The sequence below is a fragment of the Gigantopelta aegis genome, chromosome 3 (assembly GCF_016097555.1).
Source record: "Gigantopelta aegis isolate Gae_Host chromosome 3, Gae_host_genome, whole genome shotgun sequence".
In the NCBI taxonomy this organism is placed as follows: domain Eukaryota; kingdom Metazoa; phylum Mollusca; class Gastropoda; order Neomphalida; family Peltospiridae; genus Gigantopelta; species Gigantopelta aegis.
Genome location: NC_054701.1, coordinates 38,690,608 through 38,708,561, shown reverse-complemented (window position 1 = coordinate 38,708,561; position 17,954 = coordinate 38,690,608). Strand labels below are relative to the sequence as shown.

The 17,954-nt window shown below is 37.1% G+C and overlaps 1 protein-coding gene across 1 annotated transcript in view; it reads left to right on the top strand.

Moving 5' to 3' along the window:
* Positions 1–17,954, top strand: part of LOC121390136 (synaptic vesicle 2-related protein-like) — a 46,411-nt gene that overhangs the window by 20,503 nt on the left and 7,954 nt on the right. The window contains exons 5-11 of the mRNA XM_041521885.1: positions 374–445; positions 2,811–2,935; positions 8,502–8,565; positions 9,707–9,832; positions 13,920–14,066; positions 14,694–14,770; positions 15,855–15,931. Coding sequence (XP_041377819.1) covers positions 374–445; positions 2,811–2,935; positions 8,502–8,565; positions 9,707–9,832; positions 13,920–14,066; positions 14,694–14,770; positions 15,855–15,931 — 688 coding nt within the window. The remainder of the gene's footprint in view (positions 1–373; positions 446–2,810; positions 2,936–8,501; positions 8,566–9,706; positions 9,833–13,919; positions 14,067–14,693; positions 14,771–15,854; positions 15,932–17,954) is intronic.

Below are 17,954 nucleotides of genomic sequence, written 5' to 3'. Positions count from 1 at the left end.
TGGGATGGTGCATGTATAAGATCCCTTGCTGCTAATCAAAAAGAGTAGCCCATGAAGTGGCGACAGTGGGTTTCCTCTCTCAGTATCTGTGTGGTCCTTAACCATATATAACCGTAAATAAAATGTGTTGAGTGCGTCGTTAAATAAAACATTTCCTTCCTCTCCCTCCCATGTTTTTCAATCAAGTATGGAAATGAGCACGTTAAACACCACATTGGGGAAATAGTGCTATAAGTTTATCACTTTCACTGACAGTACAGGGAGAACATTCAGTTAGATTATGTTAGCAATGAAGAGAATGTTATTTTGTTATTTTGTCACTTTCATGCATTCATGCATACTGGGATCTTACTTTTGTTCTTTCTGTTTTAAGGTTGTATTCCTTGGAATGATGACGAGTTCCAGTATTTGGGGCACCATCTGTGATAAGTATGGAAGAAGGGTTGTAAGTATGCACAAACCTTTCTCTCTTTTTGAAAATTGTGTATAGTTTTATGTAGCCTACTTGTTTAGCTTCAGAGTTCCTTATTTATGATCTGTAAATGTTTTTAGAAATAAGTTCTATGTTAAAAAATTAGTAAGCATGAACTAAAAGTATGTAAGAGCTGCATGTAGGTCAGCTGCATTGGGCTGAAGTGCAATGGGTTGTGGAAAAAAAATAGTTTAACAACACCACTAGAGCACATTGATTTAATCATTGGCCATTGGATGTCAGATGTGGTAATTTTGACGTATAGTCTTAGAGAGAAAATCCACTAGATTTTCCCATTAGTGGCAAGGGATCTTTTATATGAACTATCCTACAGACAGGACAGCAAATACCATGGCCTTTGATATACCAGTTGTGGTGCACTGGCTGGAATGAGAAATAGCCCAATGGGCCCACCGACGGTGATTGATCCCGAATTGACCACACATCAAGAGAGCGCTTTACCACTGGGCTGTGTCCCGCCCCCTAGATTGTAGAATTGATCTGGTGAGATTTTATCCCATCCCAATCGGTTCCCCATATCATACCAGGGCAGGGCTCACACCGGAGCAAAATTTGGTTTAGCCAGTTATTAATATACATGTGTATGTAGAGCATTTCCTTGGCAATGTTTAAAATGTGGTTAATTTAAAGAACATTTTGTTAGCCAAACACTAAATTTTGAAGCCACATTGTATAAAACTTAGCAATTGGCTAATGTGGCAATGGACAGGGTGAGCCGTGCCAGAGGGCATATAAAAGATCTCTTGCAACTGTTCGTTAGGTCAGGTCAGGTCAGGTGAGAGTGTTTAACATGCACATTCAGAACAAGTTGTTGTAGCGCACGCCTGTCCTGGACAGGAAAAGGGTGGGGTGGGTTGCAGGAAGGAAGTTAGGTGTAATTTTGAATGGTCCGCCAAAAGATAAAGATAGGGAGCTATGTATAGTTTTAAAAATGAGTAAGCCGAGAGTAGCTCGTTAATTGGATCTAGCTGGTGTTGATGTGTCTCCCTAGATTGCCCATAGGGGCCCTTAAAAGGGCCTGATCTATTCAGATTGTTCGTTAGACGTAGCCTAAGTGATTTATTCTCCGGACACTGGTTCATGGGAATGAATGAGTTACAAAAACCTAGTTTATTGTGCCATTTTGGTAGTGACTTGGTGGATGGTCACTTTTCATACATGTATGTATAAAAGTCATATATAATGTTAAAAAGGAGGAAGAATTTATATTCTCAAAAATATTATTAAACACTATTTTTAACACTGTCCTAAGTATTTTAATATTTACATTCTTGTTGATTGTTATTTTAGTGTAGTCTAAAAGTAAAACACATTTTCTTACTTTACATCTTATAATTTATCTCTTTTTTTCTGTGATATAAAAACAACTTTAATTTGTCAAGTTTCACCCATCAACTTTTATTTGTCAAGTTTCACTCATTAACTTTAATTTGTCAAGTTTTACCTGTTAACTTTAATTTGTCAAGTTTTACCTTTTAACTTTATTTTGTCAAGTTTTACCTGTTAACTTTAATTTGTCAAGTTTCACCTTTTAACTTTATTTTGTCAAGTTTCATCTGTTAACTTTAATGCATCAAGTTTCACCTGTTAACTTTAATGTGTCAAGTTTCACCTGTTAACTTTAATGTGTCAAGTTTCACCTGTTAACTTTAATGTGTTAAGTTTCACCTTTTAACTTTAACTTGTCAAGTTTCACCTGTTAACTTTAATGTGTCAAGTTTCACCTGTTAACTTTAATGCGTCAAGTTTCACCTGTCACCTGTTAACTTCAATTTGTCAAGTTTCACCTGTTAACTTTAATTTGTCAAGTTTCACCTGTTAACTTTAATTTGTCAAGTTTCACCTGTTAACTTTATTTTGTCAAGTTTCACCTGTTAACTTTAATTTGTCAAGTTTCACCTGTTAACTTTAATTTGTCAAGTTTCACCTGTTAACTTTAATTTGTCAAGTTTCACCTGTTAACTTTAATTTGTCAAGTTTCACCTGTTAACTTTAATTTGTCAAGTTTCACCTGTTAACTTTAATTTGTCAAGTTTCACCTGTTAACTTTAATTTGTCAAGTTTCACCTGTTCTTTAATTTGTCAAGTTTAACTTTAATTTGTCAAGTTTCACCTGTTAACTTTATTTTGTCAAGTTTCACCTGTTAACTTTAATTTGTCAAGTTTCACCTGTTAACTTTAATTTGTCAAGTTTCACCTGTTCACTTTATTTTGTCAAGTTTCACCTGTTAACTTTAATTTGTCAAGTTTCACCTGTTAACTTTAATTTGTCAAGTTTTATCTGTTTTCTGTGTATGTTGTTATTTTTCTGTTGTAGGCACTTGTTCTGTGTTCATTGTTCACTTTCTACTATGGGATTCTGAGTGCGGCATCACCTAGCTATATCTGGATTCTCATTTTACGAGGGTTGGTTGGATTTGGTATTGGAGGTGCTCCTCAAGCGTAAGTTACATGAAATTAGTTTTCAATGACATTGCATACTTATTTAATAATTGTCATGCAGTGAAAGTTTCGGTCTTATCTAATACCTGTAATAAAAGATACATGCTGCTGTAAACAATGCAATTTATACTTTTTCGAACATACAACTGACTTAACTTGTACATTGTAAACCTAACACCCAGTAGCCAATGTTTTTTATGGTGGGGTGTCATTAAATATTCATTCATTCAGTCATTCAGTCATTCATTCAGTCACTCAGTCACTCAGTCAATCAGTCAATCATTCATTTATTTCCTTCCATTTCATGAATTAACATATTAATAATAATTCATTACTTCATTTAATTTTGACACCTTTGACCTAATTATTAATCCAATTTGTTCATATTTTATATTGTTTTCTAGAAGGGTTTAATATCAACAGTTTGAGTGGTAATTTGTGCGGATATATTGATTGGTTGCAAAGTTATAATACATTTTGTTTCCCCTACCCAAAAATATTTGACAAGAATTTGTCCTCGCCTCATTATATTTATGGAGTGATATCCATCAAAAAGCTACTCCTTACAAAAGTCTATCGCATTAATTTATTAACTACAAACATTTGACTAAAAACAAACGCAATGAAATTTTACCTGCCCAGGTGATACCAATTTATTTTAACTTCAATGCAACTTATTTCCTTGCTTCTATCCAATTAAGGTTCAAGCATGCTGTCCTGGGCACACACCTCAGCTATCTGGGCAGCTGAGTTAGTTATTGATGTTGAAAATATAATTTTTTCATTTTACCTCATTTTTCAAAATTAAAAATCAGGGTTCGAAATTCATGACGACTCCACAGCAGTTGCCGTACTTCCTTGTGTCTTTGCTGTGATGCCTAAACAATGCCAGTTAATTTACTGCTATGAATAACCGTGCCCTTTTAAATATCTGCCACGTGGTGCCCCTTTTGCCTATGTGTTTAACCCAACGTTTAACGTTTTTTTATTTAAAAATTAAAACATGAACAAATTCAATGTTCCTCGGTAGTGTTTGTATACAGTTTCTTGGTCATGTATTATAACTGAAAATCAAATGATAAATTACAGTTGAAACATACAGCATTATGAAAAAAAACACCCATGAATTGCCGAAAGTTTTAATATGTCGTACAGTTTCGAAGAAAAAATGTGGATTGCTGAAACAGATTCCCACGGCTCAATTGTTTTCCAAAACGTTTTCATTATTTCTTGTAAAAATTATTATTATTATTAGCTATTTAAATTGACCTGCAGTATCTGAGGGTCACAGGTTTGATACTGCATATAGGAACTCAGGACTGCCTTTATCAAAAGACCGCCACCACCCCTCTGGAGTAGATGCAATTTATTAATTCTGTCCACTGATGAATTACAGGTTGAGCAATAGTGGGTGCTGTAGTAAGGCATCCTAAGGTGATGAAATGGTTTTCATTGTTGTTCCATTCTGGCAGTACAACATATTCCTTGCTACGTCGACATGTTCCAGGTCGCTGGTCTTATAAAAACTTACAGTGAAGAACTGGAGTGTGGATCATTTGCATATAGATATACTTTTGGTGTAAGGCAATGACACAGGTGTTAGATAAAGACATTGGTCACATCAGGGTAGCAGTTCCGTGTGCCCCATGTGCCCCGTGTGGTCCTTTTACCTTTTTTCCAAAGAAAGCAGAGGTAGTATTATATTCTGTGAAGCTATGGAAAAGAAGCTGGTGACAAGGATGTCTCTTCCCAGGATGTCATATATACCATTGATGTGATGATATGTAAAGTATTTACCTGTACCACAGGCAAACCATATTCTCACATTTGTTTTACCCAAGGTAAACAAATGATGGAACTTGCCAATTGGGACAACATATATATTTGTGTTAACAGTGTGCACGAGATAGCTGGTACAGTCATTCATAATAACGTTCTGCAAATGAATTAAATGTGTGGTGTCTGATTCCTCATAGTCACATGGTGGCATTGAACGAATATTCAAATAACTGTGGCACCAAACATAATGGTTATTTTTCTTTGTGGCGGTCTATGGTGGCAATATTGGTAGTGTGGAATACAAAAAGTTCCCCTTTGTTGGTTGGCTCACGTAAAATGTCAGGGTTGAAAATTAACATGAAAACTAAGGTCGCCAGCAGGGCCAGTTGAAGAAAAATCTTACTCGCCCTTCTCAAATTCGACTAGCTCTCCAATTATCACATTGGAAATTAACTGCACAGGTAAAATTAAACCTATAGTTGTTTTTTGTTGTTGAATAATAACCGTTTGCGTTAAAGAAAATCGATGAATAAAGTAAAAATTTATATAAAAACATGTTACGTTTTAAACCCATACCAACTCAAATAATAAAAAAATTGAAAAAGAAATTAAACATATTAAATCCCATTTTTAATACAGGGTAAAAGAATGCAGTAGAAATAGGCTAAATGTTGAACTGCGCGTGCTTTAGTAAACTGGTTTGGGAGTGGCAGTCCTCTTAGTGGCTATACAAGAGTGATGGAATAAACTTTGTGGTGATACAAGAAGGGTGAAATTCCCAGCAAATGATTTCCTCGGGGTGTGGCTGTTCTCCTAGATAGAGATCCATGGAATCATCCACCGTTTTGCCAAATGCCCATTCGACTTTGCTTTGTGCAGAGATACGGCCCTGATCATGTATTGAGATTGTTCCATCAATTGCCTTAAAACTTGTATCACAAAAAAAAAGAGTTAACATATGCAGTTTGGTGGTAATTTGTACAGAATTTTTGTTTTAATTTACACTGAACTTTTACCCCCAGTAAAATGTTATACGAGACCATACCGGGTTTAAAACTTAATAAATTAAAATATATTTTTATAAGAATTTTATCTTTATTCATTATGTTGACACTGTCAAAATATACAACCTGTTCTAAGTCTTCTGCTCCCAGATCAGTAGTTCGTGCCAACATAGTTGTTGTGTGTTTTATCGCATTCGATTCAGTATCAGTGTGTTTCTTTTTTTAACTAGTACAATACTCGCCAGACACTAAAATCGATGGTCTCCCAACGCACTACCTTTGTAAGATTCTTAGTCGCCCTTAGCCAATAAAGGTCGCCACGGGTGACCGGGCGACTGCTAATTTGCAACCCTGAAATGTCAGTGTAGTTTCATAGAACCTTGTTTTTACCAGTAACCTGACATTTCTTTAGTATGATAGTCACATCTTTTTCTTTTTTGTTTTGACATAAACATAATTATATGGATGATGATAAGATGAATGGTGAAACCACAGTACTTCCATTTCGGTATGCGACTATTGACAGAGTTGTGTCAAGTGTTCTCTGTCAGATGAGCTATCTCAGTATCACCCGAGTCCAGAATTCACGAATCTTACAGTGTTTGTCGAGTAATCATTCCCCATGTCGGGTCAAACATTCGAGGGAAACCCATAATTGCATCCAATACCGACCTCCTTGCGTTGGTAAAGGACACATACATCATGAATAGTAATCAAAGCATCCACGGGAGAAAAGCAAAGAAAAGGTATTCAAGAAGCAGGCATCCTGGCTAAAGTGAAATCCCTGGCCTTGCTGCTCATCAAACATCTTCAAAGGATGTTAACACTACTTTGCTTGTTTTCGGAAAAAAAGTAGATGGCCAGTCTGATGTGCATGGAACTTTCTACCCTGATATGACCTGTGTCTTTACCAGTATGGCATTCAACTCTTACACCAAAGCAGATACAGTTGCTCTATATCTCCAGCTATTGAAACACATTACAGTTATCGTGTATGATAAATTCAGTGACATGAAAATCGTCAGCGAAGCAAGAGGAAGATAATAGAAACCATTTCAGTTTACACCAGGATGCCTGACTGTAGCACTCAGGTTGCCTACCAGTGGGCAGTTACCAAAATGCACCCACTCGGTGGAAGGTGGGGATGGACTTTTGATAAAGACAGCCTTTCTACCTGTATAACCTCCAAGATCTGCAGTAAGTTAAGTGGATGTCATCCCATTACGTCTACGTCTCCATTGCAACTGGTCTAAAAGATAAGATCATAACATTACCTGCATAATAATGGACAAGTCGGTACAATCTTTACTTGGGACGTTTGGGTGCTTAATAAACGGATTTGCTTAAAATTACACAGCCAAGCTTCTATTCGTTTGGGTATATTAGTAATAATAGTAAAATAGGTAAAGTGTTCAGTTATATTAACTAATATATTAAATGAGATGTCTCTGATTTATTTTGCATTTGTTTAAAATGCCTTGATTAATAATGATGTTAAGCAAGGTGTATTCCGGTACTATATTAACTCATATTAATATTAAACGTGGATAACATTGACACTAATCACACAATGACATTCAAACTTTCAAACTATTCCTCGAGTATTATTCGCTAAAATGTTCATTAAAATGTGATATTTTCTAATAGTTTTATAACATGTTATTGTTATAACTTTCTTGTTAAATTATTCTGTTAAAAAAATGTTGACTGGTCTAAATGGATGTATTATTTATTTTATTGTTTGACCAAATGGCATTTTATCCAAATGGAAGTGAATCGTTAAGTGTAGTCTCAAGTCTGATGTGATACGGTAACAGATGTGCTGCACTGGAGTGTACTGAAATTAATTGATTATATATCAAAAAGGGTAATCCATGGAGACCCGACAGTTGGTTTCCTCTTTAATTATCTCCGTGGTTCAGGGCCCCGTTCCACAAAGCGATCTTAGCCCTAAGATCAACTTATGTGCATAGGGTATCTATGTGCTTAAGGTAATCTTAGGGCCAAGATCGCTTCGTGGAACGGGGCCCTGAACCATATTTTCAAAGCCATAGTCTTTTGTACATCGTTTAAACAAAACATTTCTTTTTTTTCTTTGTACAGTTTTCTTCTTAAAGACTATCTAAAACACAATGATAATACAGCAAGAAGCTGGTAATGCACAATAGATATTTGTTTTCCTCAATAATATTTCTCTATTTTTTGTTCCTTCAATACAAATCTAGCTAGTAATATTTGTAATTATATCATTGCATTTCTTGCCCCTAAAAATGTTAGTTTAAACCAAAGAATTGCAATCCTAGGCGGCATGGGTGCTGAGATATTAGTACTAATAGGCTTTTTTGTGGTGGCCATCTTGAAAATCCAAATAAGCCACCATAATGTTATTTGGGCAAGTGGTTCATATTAAAAGTTGAAAATAGTGGCACTGTGCAACTTGTGGACTGAATTTGATGTTTTTATCTGGACCCTGTACATTGTTTTACTGGGCTGTTGAGCCTCAAATCTGCATGCCTACTATTATGGATTGTAATATGAAACAAGAGCAGCTAGTATAGTGTTTCCAGTGCAATGACATATAAAAACAATGTAATACATTAATAATTGCACAATGTTAGTAACAGATGTTGTAAGTTCAACTATGTATACAAAATTTAGCACTATTTATGGTAATGTAATACATGAATTATGTAAATGTACCATTCAGTACTGAGAAAAAGTGTTTCTAAATGTACAATAACCATAATACATTGTTTGAAATATTAGTCATATTTACTTTACAGAATTACCTTGTATTCTGAATTCTTGCCAAGCAAATCAAGAGCAACTTGTGTTGTTCTGATAGAGGTAAGTTTTAAAATTTACTGTTAGAAATATTTAATGCAATTTTCAGCTAGAGGGTGTAGGAACTAGGGTGGGGTGGGGGGGGGGGGTGTGTGTGTGTGTGTCCCCCCCCCAACTTGAGGATAAAAATGTAATTTTTGTTTTGTTGTATTCTCTATATATAAATAAAGATACAAAAAGAAAAAAAAAAGGTAAAAATATTGTTTGTGTCCCCCATTAGAGATTGTGCCGCTATCCCATTAGAGATGCCCCCACTGAGCCGTTTCTATTACAGTCAGATGTTATCTAAAAGATGGGTGTCAGATGTTTGGACGGGTGTAATTTCAGTGCTTGCCATAGGCGCTATTTTCAAAATGATACATCACTGCATCCACCTATCAGGAACCAACAACAGGTTTTGGGCTCCCTCTATTAAAAAATCCTGGATCCGCACCTGGCATATATGTTAACTTCCTTATCATTTTGTCTACCAACACTTAACAGTCATGCTAATTAAAGCCTTTGACCTTTGTTTTGTTTAACAACACCACTAGAGCACATTGATTAATTAATCATTGATCTCAAACGTGGTAATTCTGACTCCCAGTCTTTAGGGGGCGTGATATAGCCCAGTGGTAAAGCACTCGCTCGATGCACGGTTGGTCTGGGATCGATCCTCGTTGATGGACCTATTGGGCTATTTCTTGTTCCAGCCAGTGCACCACGACTGGTATATCAAAGGCTGTGGTATGTACTGCCTGATAGTGCATATAAAAGATCCGTTGCTGCTAATCGAAAAGAGTAGCCCATGAAGTGACGGCAGCGGGTTTCCTCCCTCAATATCGGTGTGGTTCTTAACCATTGCAGTGCATTGTTAAATAAAACATGTCTTTCTTTCTAAAGTCTTTAATAGACATGCAGATATTATACAAGGATTGTTTTACAGCAGGATCACCAGGGTCATACCAGGCCTAAAATTACTCGGGTTACAGGTTTTTGTTTTTGATTTTGTTTTGTGTTGGTTGGTGGTTGTAGGGCACAGCTTCATCATCTATGCTAGTTATGACCCAGTTCACATACTGTACATGTTTTCAACAGGCTGTTTTCTGTAAAATGAAAAAAAAAAAGAAAAAAAAAGATGACAATACACCTTTAAATATTTCAGGTGTTTTGGGCAATTGGAGCTTGTTTTGAAGTGGCCCTGGCGCTAATTGTGATGCCCACACTGGGCTGGCAGTATCTACTCGGTTTCTCAGCTCTTCCACTCTTGCTGTTTGCAATAGGCTGTGTGGTAAGTTTGACTGTACCAGTCAAGTGTCTGTCTGCCAGAGGCTGTGTGGTAAGTTTGAATGTACCAGTTGTGTGTCTGTATGCTATAGGCTGTGTGGTATGTCTGACTGTACCAGTTGTGTGTCTGTATGCTATAGGCTGTGTCGTAAGTTTGACTGTACCAGTCAAGTGTTTGTTTGCCATAGGCTGTGTGGTAAGTCTGACTGTACCAGTCAAGTGTCTGTTTGCCATAGGCTGTGTGGTAAGTCTGACTGTACCAGTCAAGTGTCTGTTTGCCATAGGCTGTGTGGTAAGTCTGACTGTACCAGTCAAGTGTCTGTTTGCCATAGGCTGTGTGGTAAGTCTGATTGTACCAGTCAAGTGTCTGTTTGCCATAGGCTGTGTGGTAAGTCTGATTGTACCAGTCAAGTGTCTGTTTGCCATAGGCTGTGTGGTAAGTCTGATTGTACCAGTCAAGTGTATGTTTGCCATAGGCTGTGTGGTAAGTCTGATTGTACCAGTCAAGTGTCTGTTTGCCATAGGCTGTGTGGTAAGTCTGATTGTACCAGTCAAGTGTCTGTTTGCCATAGGCTGTGTGGTAAGTCTGATTGTACCAGTCAAGTGTCTGTTTGCCATAGGCTGTGTGGTAAGTCTGACTGTACCAGGGCCCGTGCTTATAAAACTTAAAGTCTAGACAAAAATACCATAACTTGTTTGGAAATACAACTCAAGATTTATCTCTTTTATGAATCTTACATCTATCTACCATATCTACTCGTAACTGCTTCTTCGTATGACATTAAGTGTGATATTAACTGTTAGACACTACTTTGCTTCACTTATTGAAGTAAACAAATTGTTTCTTTCTCCCCTTTGTCTTTCTTATCTTTTCTTCTTTCTTTCTATTTCTTTTTATATGCTTTTTCATGTTTCTTTTTTAGACACTCAAATCAAAATCATTTCAGATAATTATTGGTGTACATATACATTAATAGTTTATGGCTATGTTTGAAAGTATATATGAAGTATGGTATATGTAATATGTGTGGGTGCCGAGTGTGTGCGTGCATGTATGTATGTATGTACGTATGCACTACTATGTATAACTATTTGTAAATATTATACATGTACAATGTAAGACAATGATTGAAGGCACCCCAGCCTTGATATTGCCAGTGATCTGGGAACAATAAATCATTTTAAAAAGTGTCTGCCATAGGTTGTGTGGTAAGTTTGAATGTACCAGTCGAGTGTCTGTTTTCCATAGGCTGTGTGGTAAGTCTGATTGTACCAGTTGTGTGTCTGTATGCTATAGGCTGTGTGCTAAGTTTGACTGTACCAGTCAAATTTATGTCTGTTTGCCATAAGCTGTGTGGTAAGTTTGACTGTACCAGTCAAGTGTCTGTTTGTTAGCCACAGATCCAAGAGGTATCTTAAGCATCTCAAGACATGGGCATACATAGGGGGGGGGGGGGTTCGATGGGTTCGACCGAACCCCCCTGAAATCGCTTTTTTTATAATTTAATATACTAGTATCTGACATTATTATATTTACTCAACATAGAAATATATGCCCAATATCTCTGCAATCTATTTTGGAACCCCCCTTTTCAAAACTCAACATAGAAATATATGCCCAATATCTCTGCAATCTATTTTGGAACCCCCTTTTCAAAACTCAACATAGAAATATATGCCCAATATCTCTGCAATCTATTTTGGAACCCCCCTTTTCAAAACTCAACATAAAAATATATGCCCAATATCTCTGCAATCTATTTTGGAACCCCCTTTTCAAAACTCAACATAGAAATATATGCCCAATATCTTTGCAATCTATTTTGGAACCCCCCTTTTCAAAACTCAACATAGAAATATATGCCCAATATCTCTGCAATCTATTTTGGAACCCCCCTTTTCAAAACTCAACATAGAAATATATGCCCAATATCTCTGCAATCTATTTTGGAACCCCCTTTTCAAAACTCAACATAGAAATATATGCCCAATATCTCTGCAATCTATTTTGGAACCCCCTTTTCAAAACTCAACATAGAAATATATGCCCAATATCTCTGCAATCTATTTTGGAACCCCCCTTTTCAAAACTCAACATAGAAATATATGCCCAATATCTCTGCAATCTATTTTGGAACCCCCTTTTCAAAACTCAACATAGAAATATATGCCCAATATCTCTGCAATCTATTTTGGAACCCCCCTTTTCAAAACTCAACATAGAAATATATGCCCAATATCTCTGCAATCTATTTTGGAACCCCCTTTTCAAAACTCAACATAGAAATATATCTATTTTGGAACCCCCCTTTTCAAAACTCAACATAGAAATATATGCCCAATATCTCTGCAATCTATTTTGGAACCCCCTTTTCAAAACTCAACATAGAAATATATGCCCAATATCTCTGCAATCTATTTTGGAACCCCCTTTTCAAAACTCAACATAGAAATATATGCCCAATATCTCTGCAATCTATTTTGGAACCCCCTTTTCAAAACTCAACATAGAAATATATGCCCAATATCTCTGCAATCTATTTTGGAACCCCCTTTTCAAAACTCAACATAGAAATATATGCCCAATATCTCTGCAATCTATTTTGGAACCCCCTTTTCAAAACTCAACATAGAAATATATGCCCAATATCTCTGCAATCTATTTTGGAACCCCCCTTTTCAAAACTCAACATAGAAATATATGCCCAATATCTCTGCAATCTATTTTGGAACCCCCTTTTCAAAACTCAACATAGAAATATATGCCCAATATCTCTGCAATCTATTTTGGAACCCCCTTTTCAAAACTCAACATAGAAATATATGCCCAATATCTCTGCAATCTATTTTGGAACCCCCTTTTCAAAACTCAACATAGAAATATATGCCCAATATCTCTGCAATCTATTTTGGAACCCCCCTTTTCAAAACTCAACATAGAAATATATGCCCAATATCTCTGCAATCTATTTTGGAACCCCCTTTTCAAAACTCAACATAGAAATATATGCCCAATATCTCTGCAATCTATTTTGGAACCCCCTTTTCAAAACTCAACATAGAAATATATGCCCAATATCTCTGCAATCTATTTTGGAACCCCCTTTTCAAAACTCAACATAGAAATATATGCCCAATATCTCTGCAATCTATTTTGGAACCCCCTTTTCAAAACTCAACATAGAAATATATGCCCAATATCTCTGCAATCTATTTTGGAACCCCCCTTTTCAAAATCCTATGTACGCCCATGCAAGACCCCCTCTAGACCTTTGAGGTGATGTCAAAGATCAGGCCCTAATCTAGCTGGTGAAATGAATGTCTTGTTTTTCTGACATTCTGCTCAGTCGCCGTGTTATTAGCAGCAGTGAGAAGTTGAAGAACGCCATAATATTTAAGACCTAATGTTATTTCTCAAACAAAATCACATAACAGGCATTAAAAGAGAAACTTGTTTAATGTCACAGCTCAGTTACCAAGTCTTGTCACCTTTTTGGTCCGCATTTTTACTTTGTCGCCAGACTGTACACCAATGCATGTTGTGTAGTTTCCAGTGACCAGTCAAGTGTTGTCAGGCACATTAATTTCATTAATGTCAGAAAATACTTTCTATTACCGGGTACTTTTATTTTAACATAAGAATGACACATTAATTATCAATTACTGAATAATATCGCATTTTTAATGAAAACATAACATTATTTTGCTTAAATTTAAATACCAGAAGTTTTTTATTTTAAAATATTACAATTTGAATCAAGTGTATAATTCGAAAATTTTCTGAATGAATGCAGAACATAACAAAACTTTGCGAAATGTACCAATAAATATTCATTTGACCTATTTCTATTAAACGTCCCTTTCTCCTTGGAAAGGAAGAGTCACTTTTACTTTTTCAATTCTAGATTACGGCCTGCTAATATCCCTTTCAACCTCAAAGGGGAGTTGACCTACCCCTCCTGACCCCCCATTGGCTATGGGCCTGGTGATGTCAATTAAAAATATAACTTTTTTCTCTCAATATCTTGCTCTCTTTAATTTCCTAATTTACCGTCTAATAATCTCTGTACTCCTGTGTCTGTTGTTTGTAGTGGTTACCTGAAAGTGCTCGCTATGACCTCACTAGAGGGAATCCAGAGCGTGCTTACGCAACAATAGCCAAAATAGCTGCAGAGAACAACAAGCCGATGCTGTTAGGAAAGTTAGCAGAACCTATTGTAAAATCTGGATCAACACAGGTACATTTATTTATAGTTATCAGTCATATCACAGGGGTCAAAAAAAATGTTTCTGGGGCATGGGAAGTGTTGCATTCAGTTTATTATAAAACAAATTAGGGCCCTGTGGCAAGTGGGAGGGGCACCAAAGCAAACTTTTCTTTCAGTACAGGGACATCAGGGGCATAGTGTGATCTGGTCCTAACACACACACACACACACACACACACACACACACACACACACACACACACACACACACACACACACGTGCTACGCCCCTGGACATGAAGGCAACTTACTTTCTATCAATCTTTTTCATACTGTCATTCCAGCCAGTGCACCATGACTGGTATATCTTAGGCCATGGTATGTGCTATTCTGTCTGTGGGATGGTGCTTATAAAAGATCCCTTGCTACTAATGGAAACATGTAGAAGGTTTCCTCTCTAAGACTCTATGTCCAAATTACCAAATGTTTGACATCCAATAGCCAATGATGTCGTAAAACAAAACAGACTCTTTTTGTTATCATTCTGGTGCCTTTTCCTCTAGCCTGTGACTATTGGCATTCTTTATTGTTTGAGAAGATCTTCTGCTCTTGTCATCTAATTATATTAAATGTATTTATTGTATGCTATTCTTTCAGGAAATAAAACGAGGTCAGTTTATGGATTTGTTTACTCCTGAACTTCGTAGAACGACAGTGCTTTTATGGATAATATGGTGAGTAAATTTATGTTTTAAAGGTTTAATTTTTCACTCAACAGATTAATTTTTTTTTAGAATTATTTGTAATATAACAGAACAAGGGATTCATGTGATTTTAGTATTTTTAATTTGTTGTTTTAATTTACACAGAACGTTTACTAACATTAGGGTTCAGGCATTAAGGGGTAGGACTTGTGACTTAGCTCAGTCGGTAGAGAGCTCACCTGACATGCTTGGGTTGAAGAATCTAGACTCCTCAGTGGAACTGACTGGTACATCAAAGGCTGTGGTATGTGCTATCCTGTCTATGGGGTAGTGCATATAAAAGATCCCTTGCTGTCAATCGAAAAGAGTAGCTAGCCTATGAAGTGGCGACAGCGGGTTTCCTCCCTCAATATCTGAGTGGTCCTTAACCATATGTCCGACGCCATATAACCGTAAATAAAATGTGTTGAGTGTATCATGAAATAAAACATTTCCTTCCTTCCTCGGTGGAACTATTCTCTGATTGGATTTGTTCCTATTGCAACCAGTGCCCAACAATTGGTGTATCAAAAGCCAAGGTATGTGCTGTTCTTTGTGAAAGTGCATATAAACGGTCCTTTGCTGCTAATGGAATTATATATTCCCAGGTATGATATATATCACATATTTAATATATCACATCACGTATCATGACAGAAGGTTAGAACAATCTACTCAAGGATCAGATGGGCCTATATAGAAGTGAAATGTTCTATGATCTACTGGTGCATAAAGGGTTACATTGTAGTGTTTAACCTATTGGGGTCACCCATTTAACCTGTTGGGCCCACCCATTTAACCTGTTGGGGCCATCCATTTAACCTATTGGGGCCACCCATTGAACCTATTGGGGCCACCCATTTAACCTATTGGGACCGCCCATTTAACCTATTGGGACCACCCATTTAACCTGTTGGGGCCACCCATTTAACCTATTGGGGCCACCCATAAAGTATGTACACTGCACATATGAGATTTTTGTTTTAGTTCTCCTCCCCCCTCCCCACCCCACCCAATATATTGAAAAGGAAAAATTGCTGGGGGTGTAATTAGTTTGTTCTCATTTTAATTGCAGGCTTGTGAATGCATTTTCCTATTATGGAATTGTGTTGTTGACTACTGCTCTTTTTGAAACTCCTGATGGTTGTCATGGTAAGATGTATTTTTATCTCAAGATTTGCCATGCTAACAAGACAAGCTTGATTCAAGTCTGGTAGATACTGGGTTCATGTTCCTCTCCAGGCTGGGGAAGTAGGTTATTTCCAGTATTGATTCCAAATCAGTGTGTGTGCACTGCTATTCACTGAGATTCATCCATTTTACAAGTGCAATTATTGGGGTGTCTTCCAAGTGTATGAATGAATCCTCACAGATGTTGTGTGTGTGAGAGAGAGAGAGAGAGAGAGAGAGAGAGAGAGAGAGAGAGAGAGAGAGAGAGAGAGAGAGAGAGAGAGAGAGAGAGAGAGAGAGAGACACACAGACAGACAGACAGACAGACAGAGTGGGTGGGGGAATGGGGAAGTGAGGGGAGAGGTTGTGTGTGTGTCAATAAGTAAGGTTCCATGTATCTGGGCTTGGGTTAGATAGTCCTAACTAACAGCAAGTGTGGAGCACAGCTTGTCACATACTCTTATACTGAAAGGGAAAGACTGTAGCATCACTATTTACTTCACATCCTCATTCACTTCGCATCACCATTTACTTCATATCACCATTCTCTTTACATCACCATTCACTTCGCTTTACATCACCATTCTCTTCACTTCACCATTCACTTCTCATCACCATTCACTTCGCATCCTCATTCACTTTACCATTCACTTCGCATCACCATTTACTTCATATCACCATTCTCTTTACATCACCATTCACTTCGCTTTACATCACCATTCTCTTCACTTCACCATTCACTTCTCATCACCATTCACTTCGCATCCTCATTCACTTTACCATTCACTTCGCATCACCATTTACTTCATATCACCATTCTCTTTACATCACCATTCACTTCGCTTTACATCACCATTCTCTTCACTTCACCATTCACTTTGCATTACCATTCACTTCGCATCACCATTCACTTTGCATCACCATTCACTTCATATCACCATTCACTTCGCTTTATATCACCACTCTCTTAACATCACTATTCTCTTAACATCACCATTCTTTTAACATCACCATTCACTTCACATCACCATTCTCTTCACTTCATCATTCACTTTGCATTACCATTCAATTTGCATCACCATTCACTTCGCATCACCATTCACTTTGCATCACCATTCACTTCGCATCACCATTCACTTCGCATCCTCATTCACTTTACCATTCACTTCACATAACCATTTACTTCATATCACCATTGTCTTTACATCACCATTCACTTCACATCACCCTTCACTTTGCCATTCACTTCACATCACCAATCACTTCACTTTACATCACTATTCTCTTAACATCGCTATTCTGTTAACATCGCCATTCACTTTGCATTACCATTCACTTCGCATCACCATTCACTTTGCATCACCATTCACTTCGCATCACCATTCACTTTGCATCACCATTCATTTCTCATCACCATTCACTTCGCATCACCATTCACTTTACCATTCACTTCGCATCACCATTTACTTCATATCACCATTGTCTTTACCTCACCATTCACTTCGCTTTACATCACCATTCTCTTAACATCACCATTCTCTTTACATCACCATTCACTTCGCATCACCCTTCACTTTGCCATTCACTTCGCATCACCATTCACTTCTCATCACCATTCACTTCGCATCCTCATTCACTTTACCATTCACTTCACATCACCATTTACTTCATATCACCATTGTCTTTACATCACCATTCACTTCGCATCACCCTTCACTTTGCCATTCACTTCACATCACCATTCACTTCGCTTTACATCACCACTCTCTTAACATCACTATTCTCTTAACATCACTATTCTCATCACTATTCTCTTAACATCACCATTCTCTTAACATCACCATTCACTTCGCTTCACCATTCACTTTGCCATTCACTTCACATCACCATTCACTTCGCATCACCCTTCACTTTGCCATTCACTTCACATCACCATTCACTTCGCTCTATATCACCACTCTCTTAACATCACTATTCTCTTAACATCACTATTATCTTAACATCA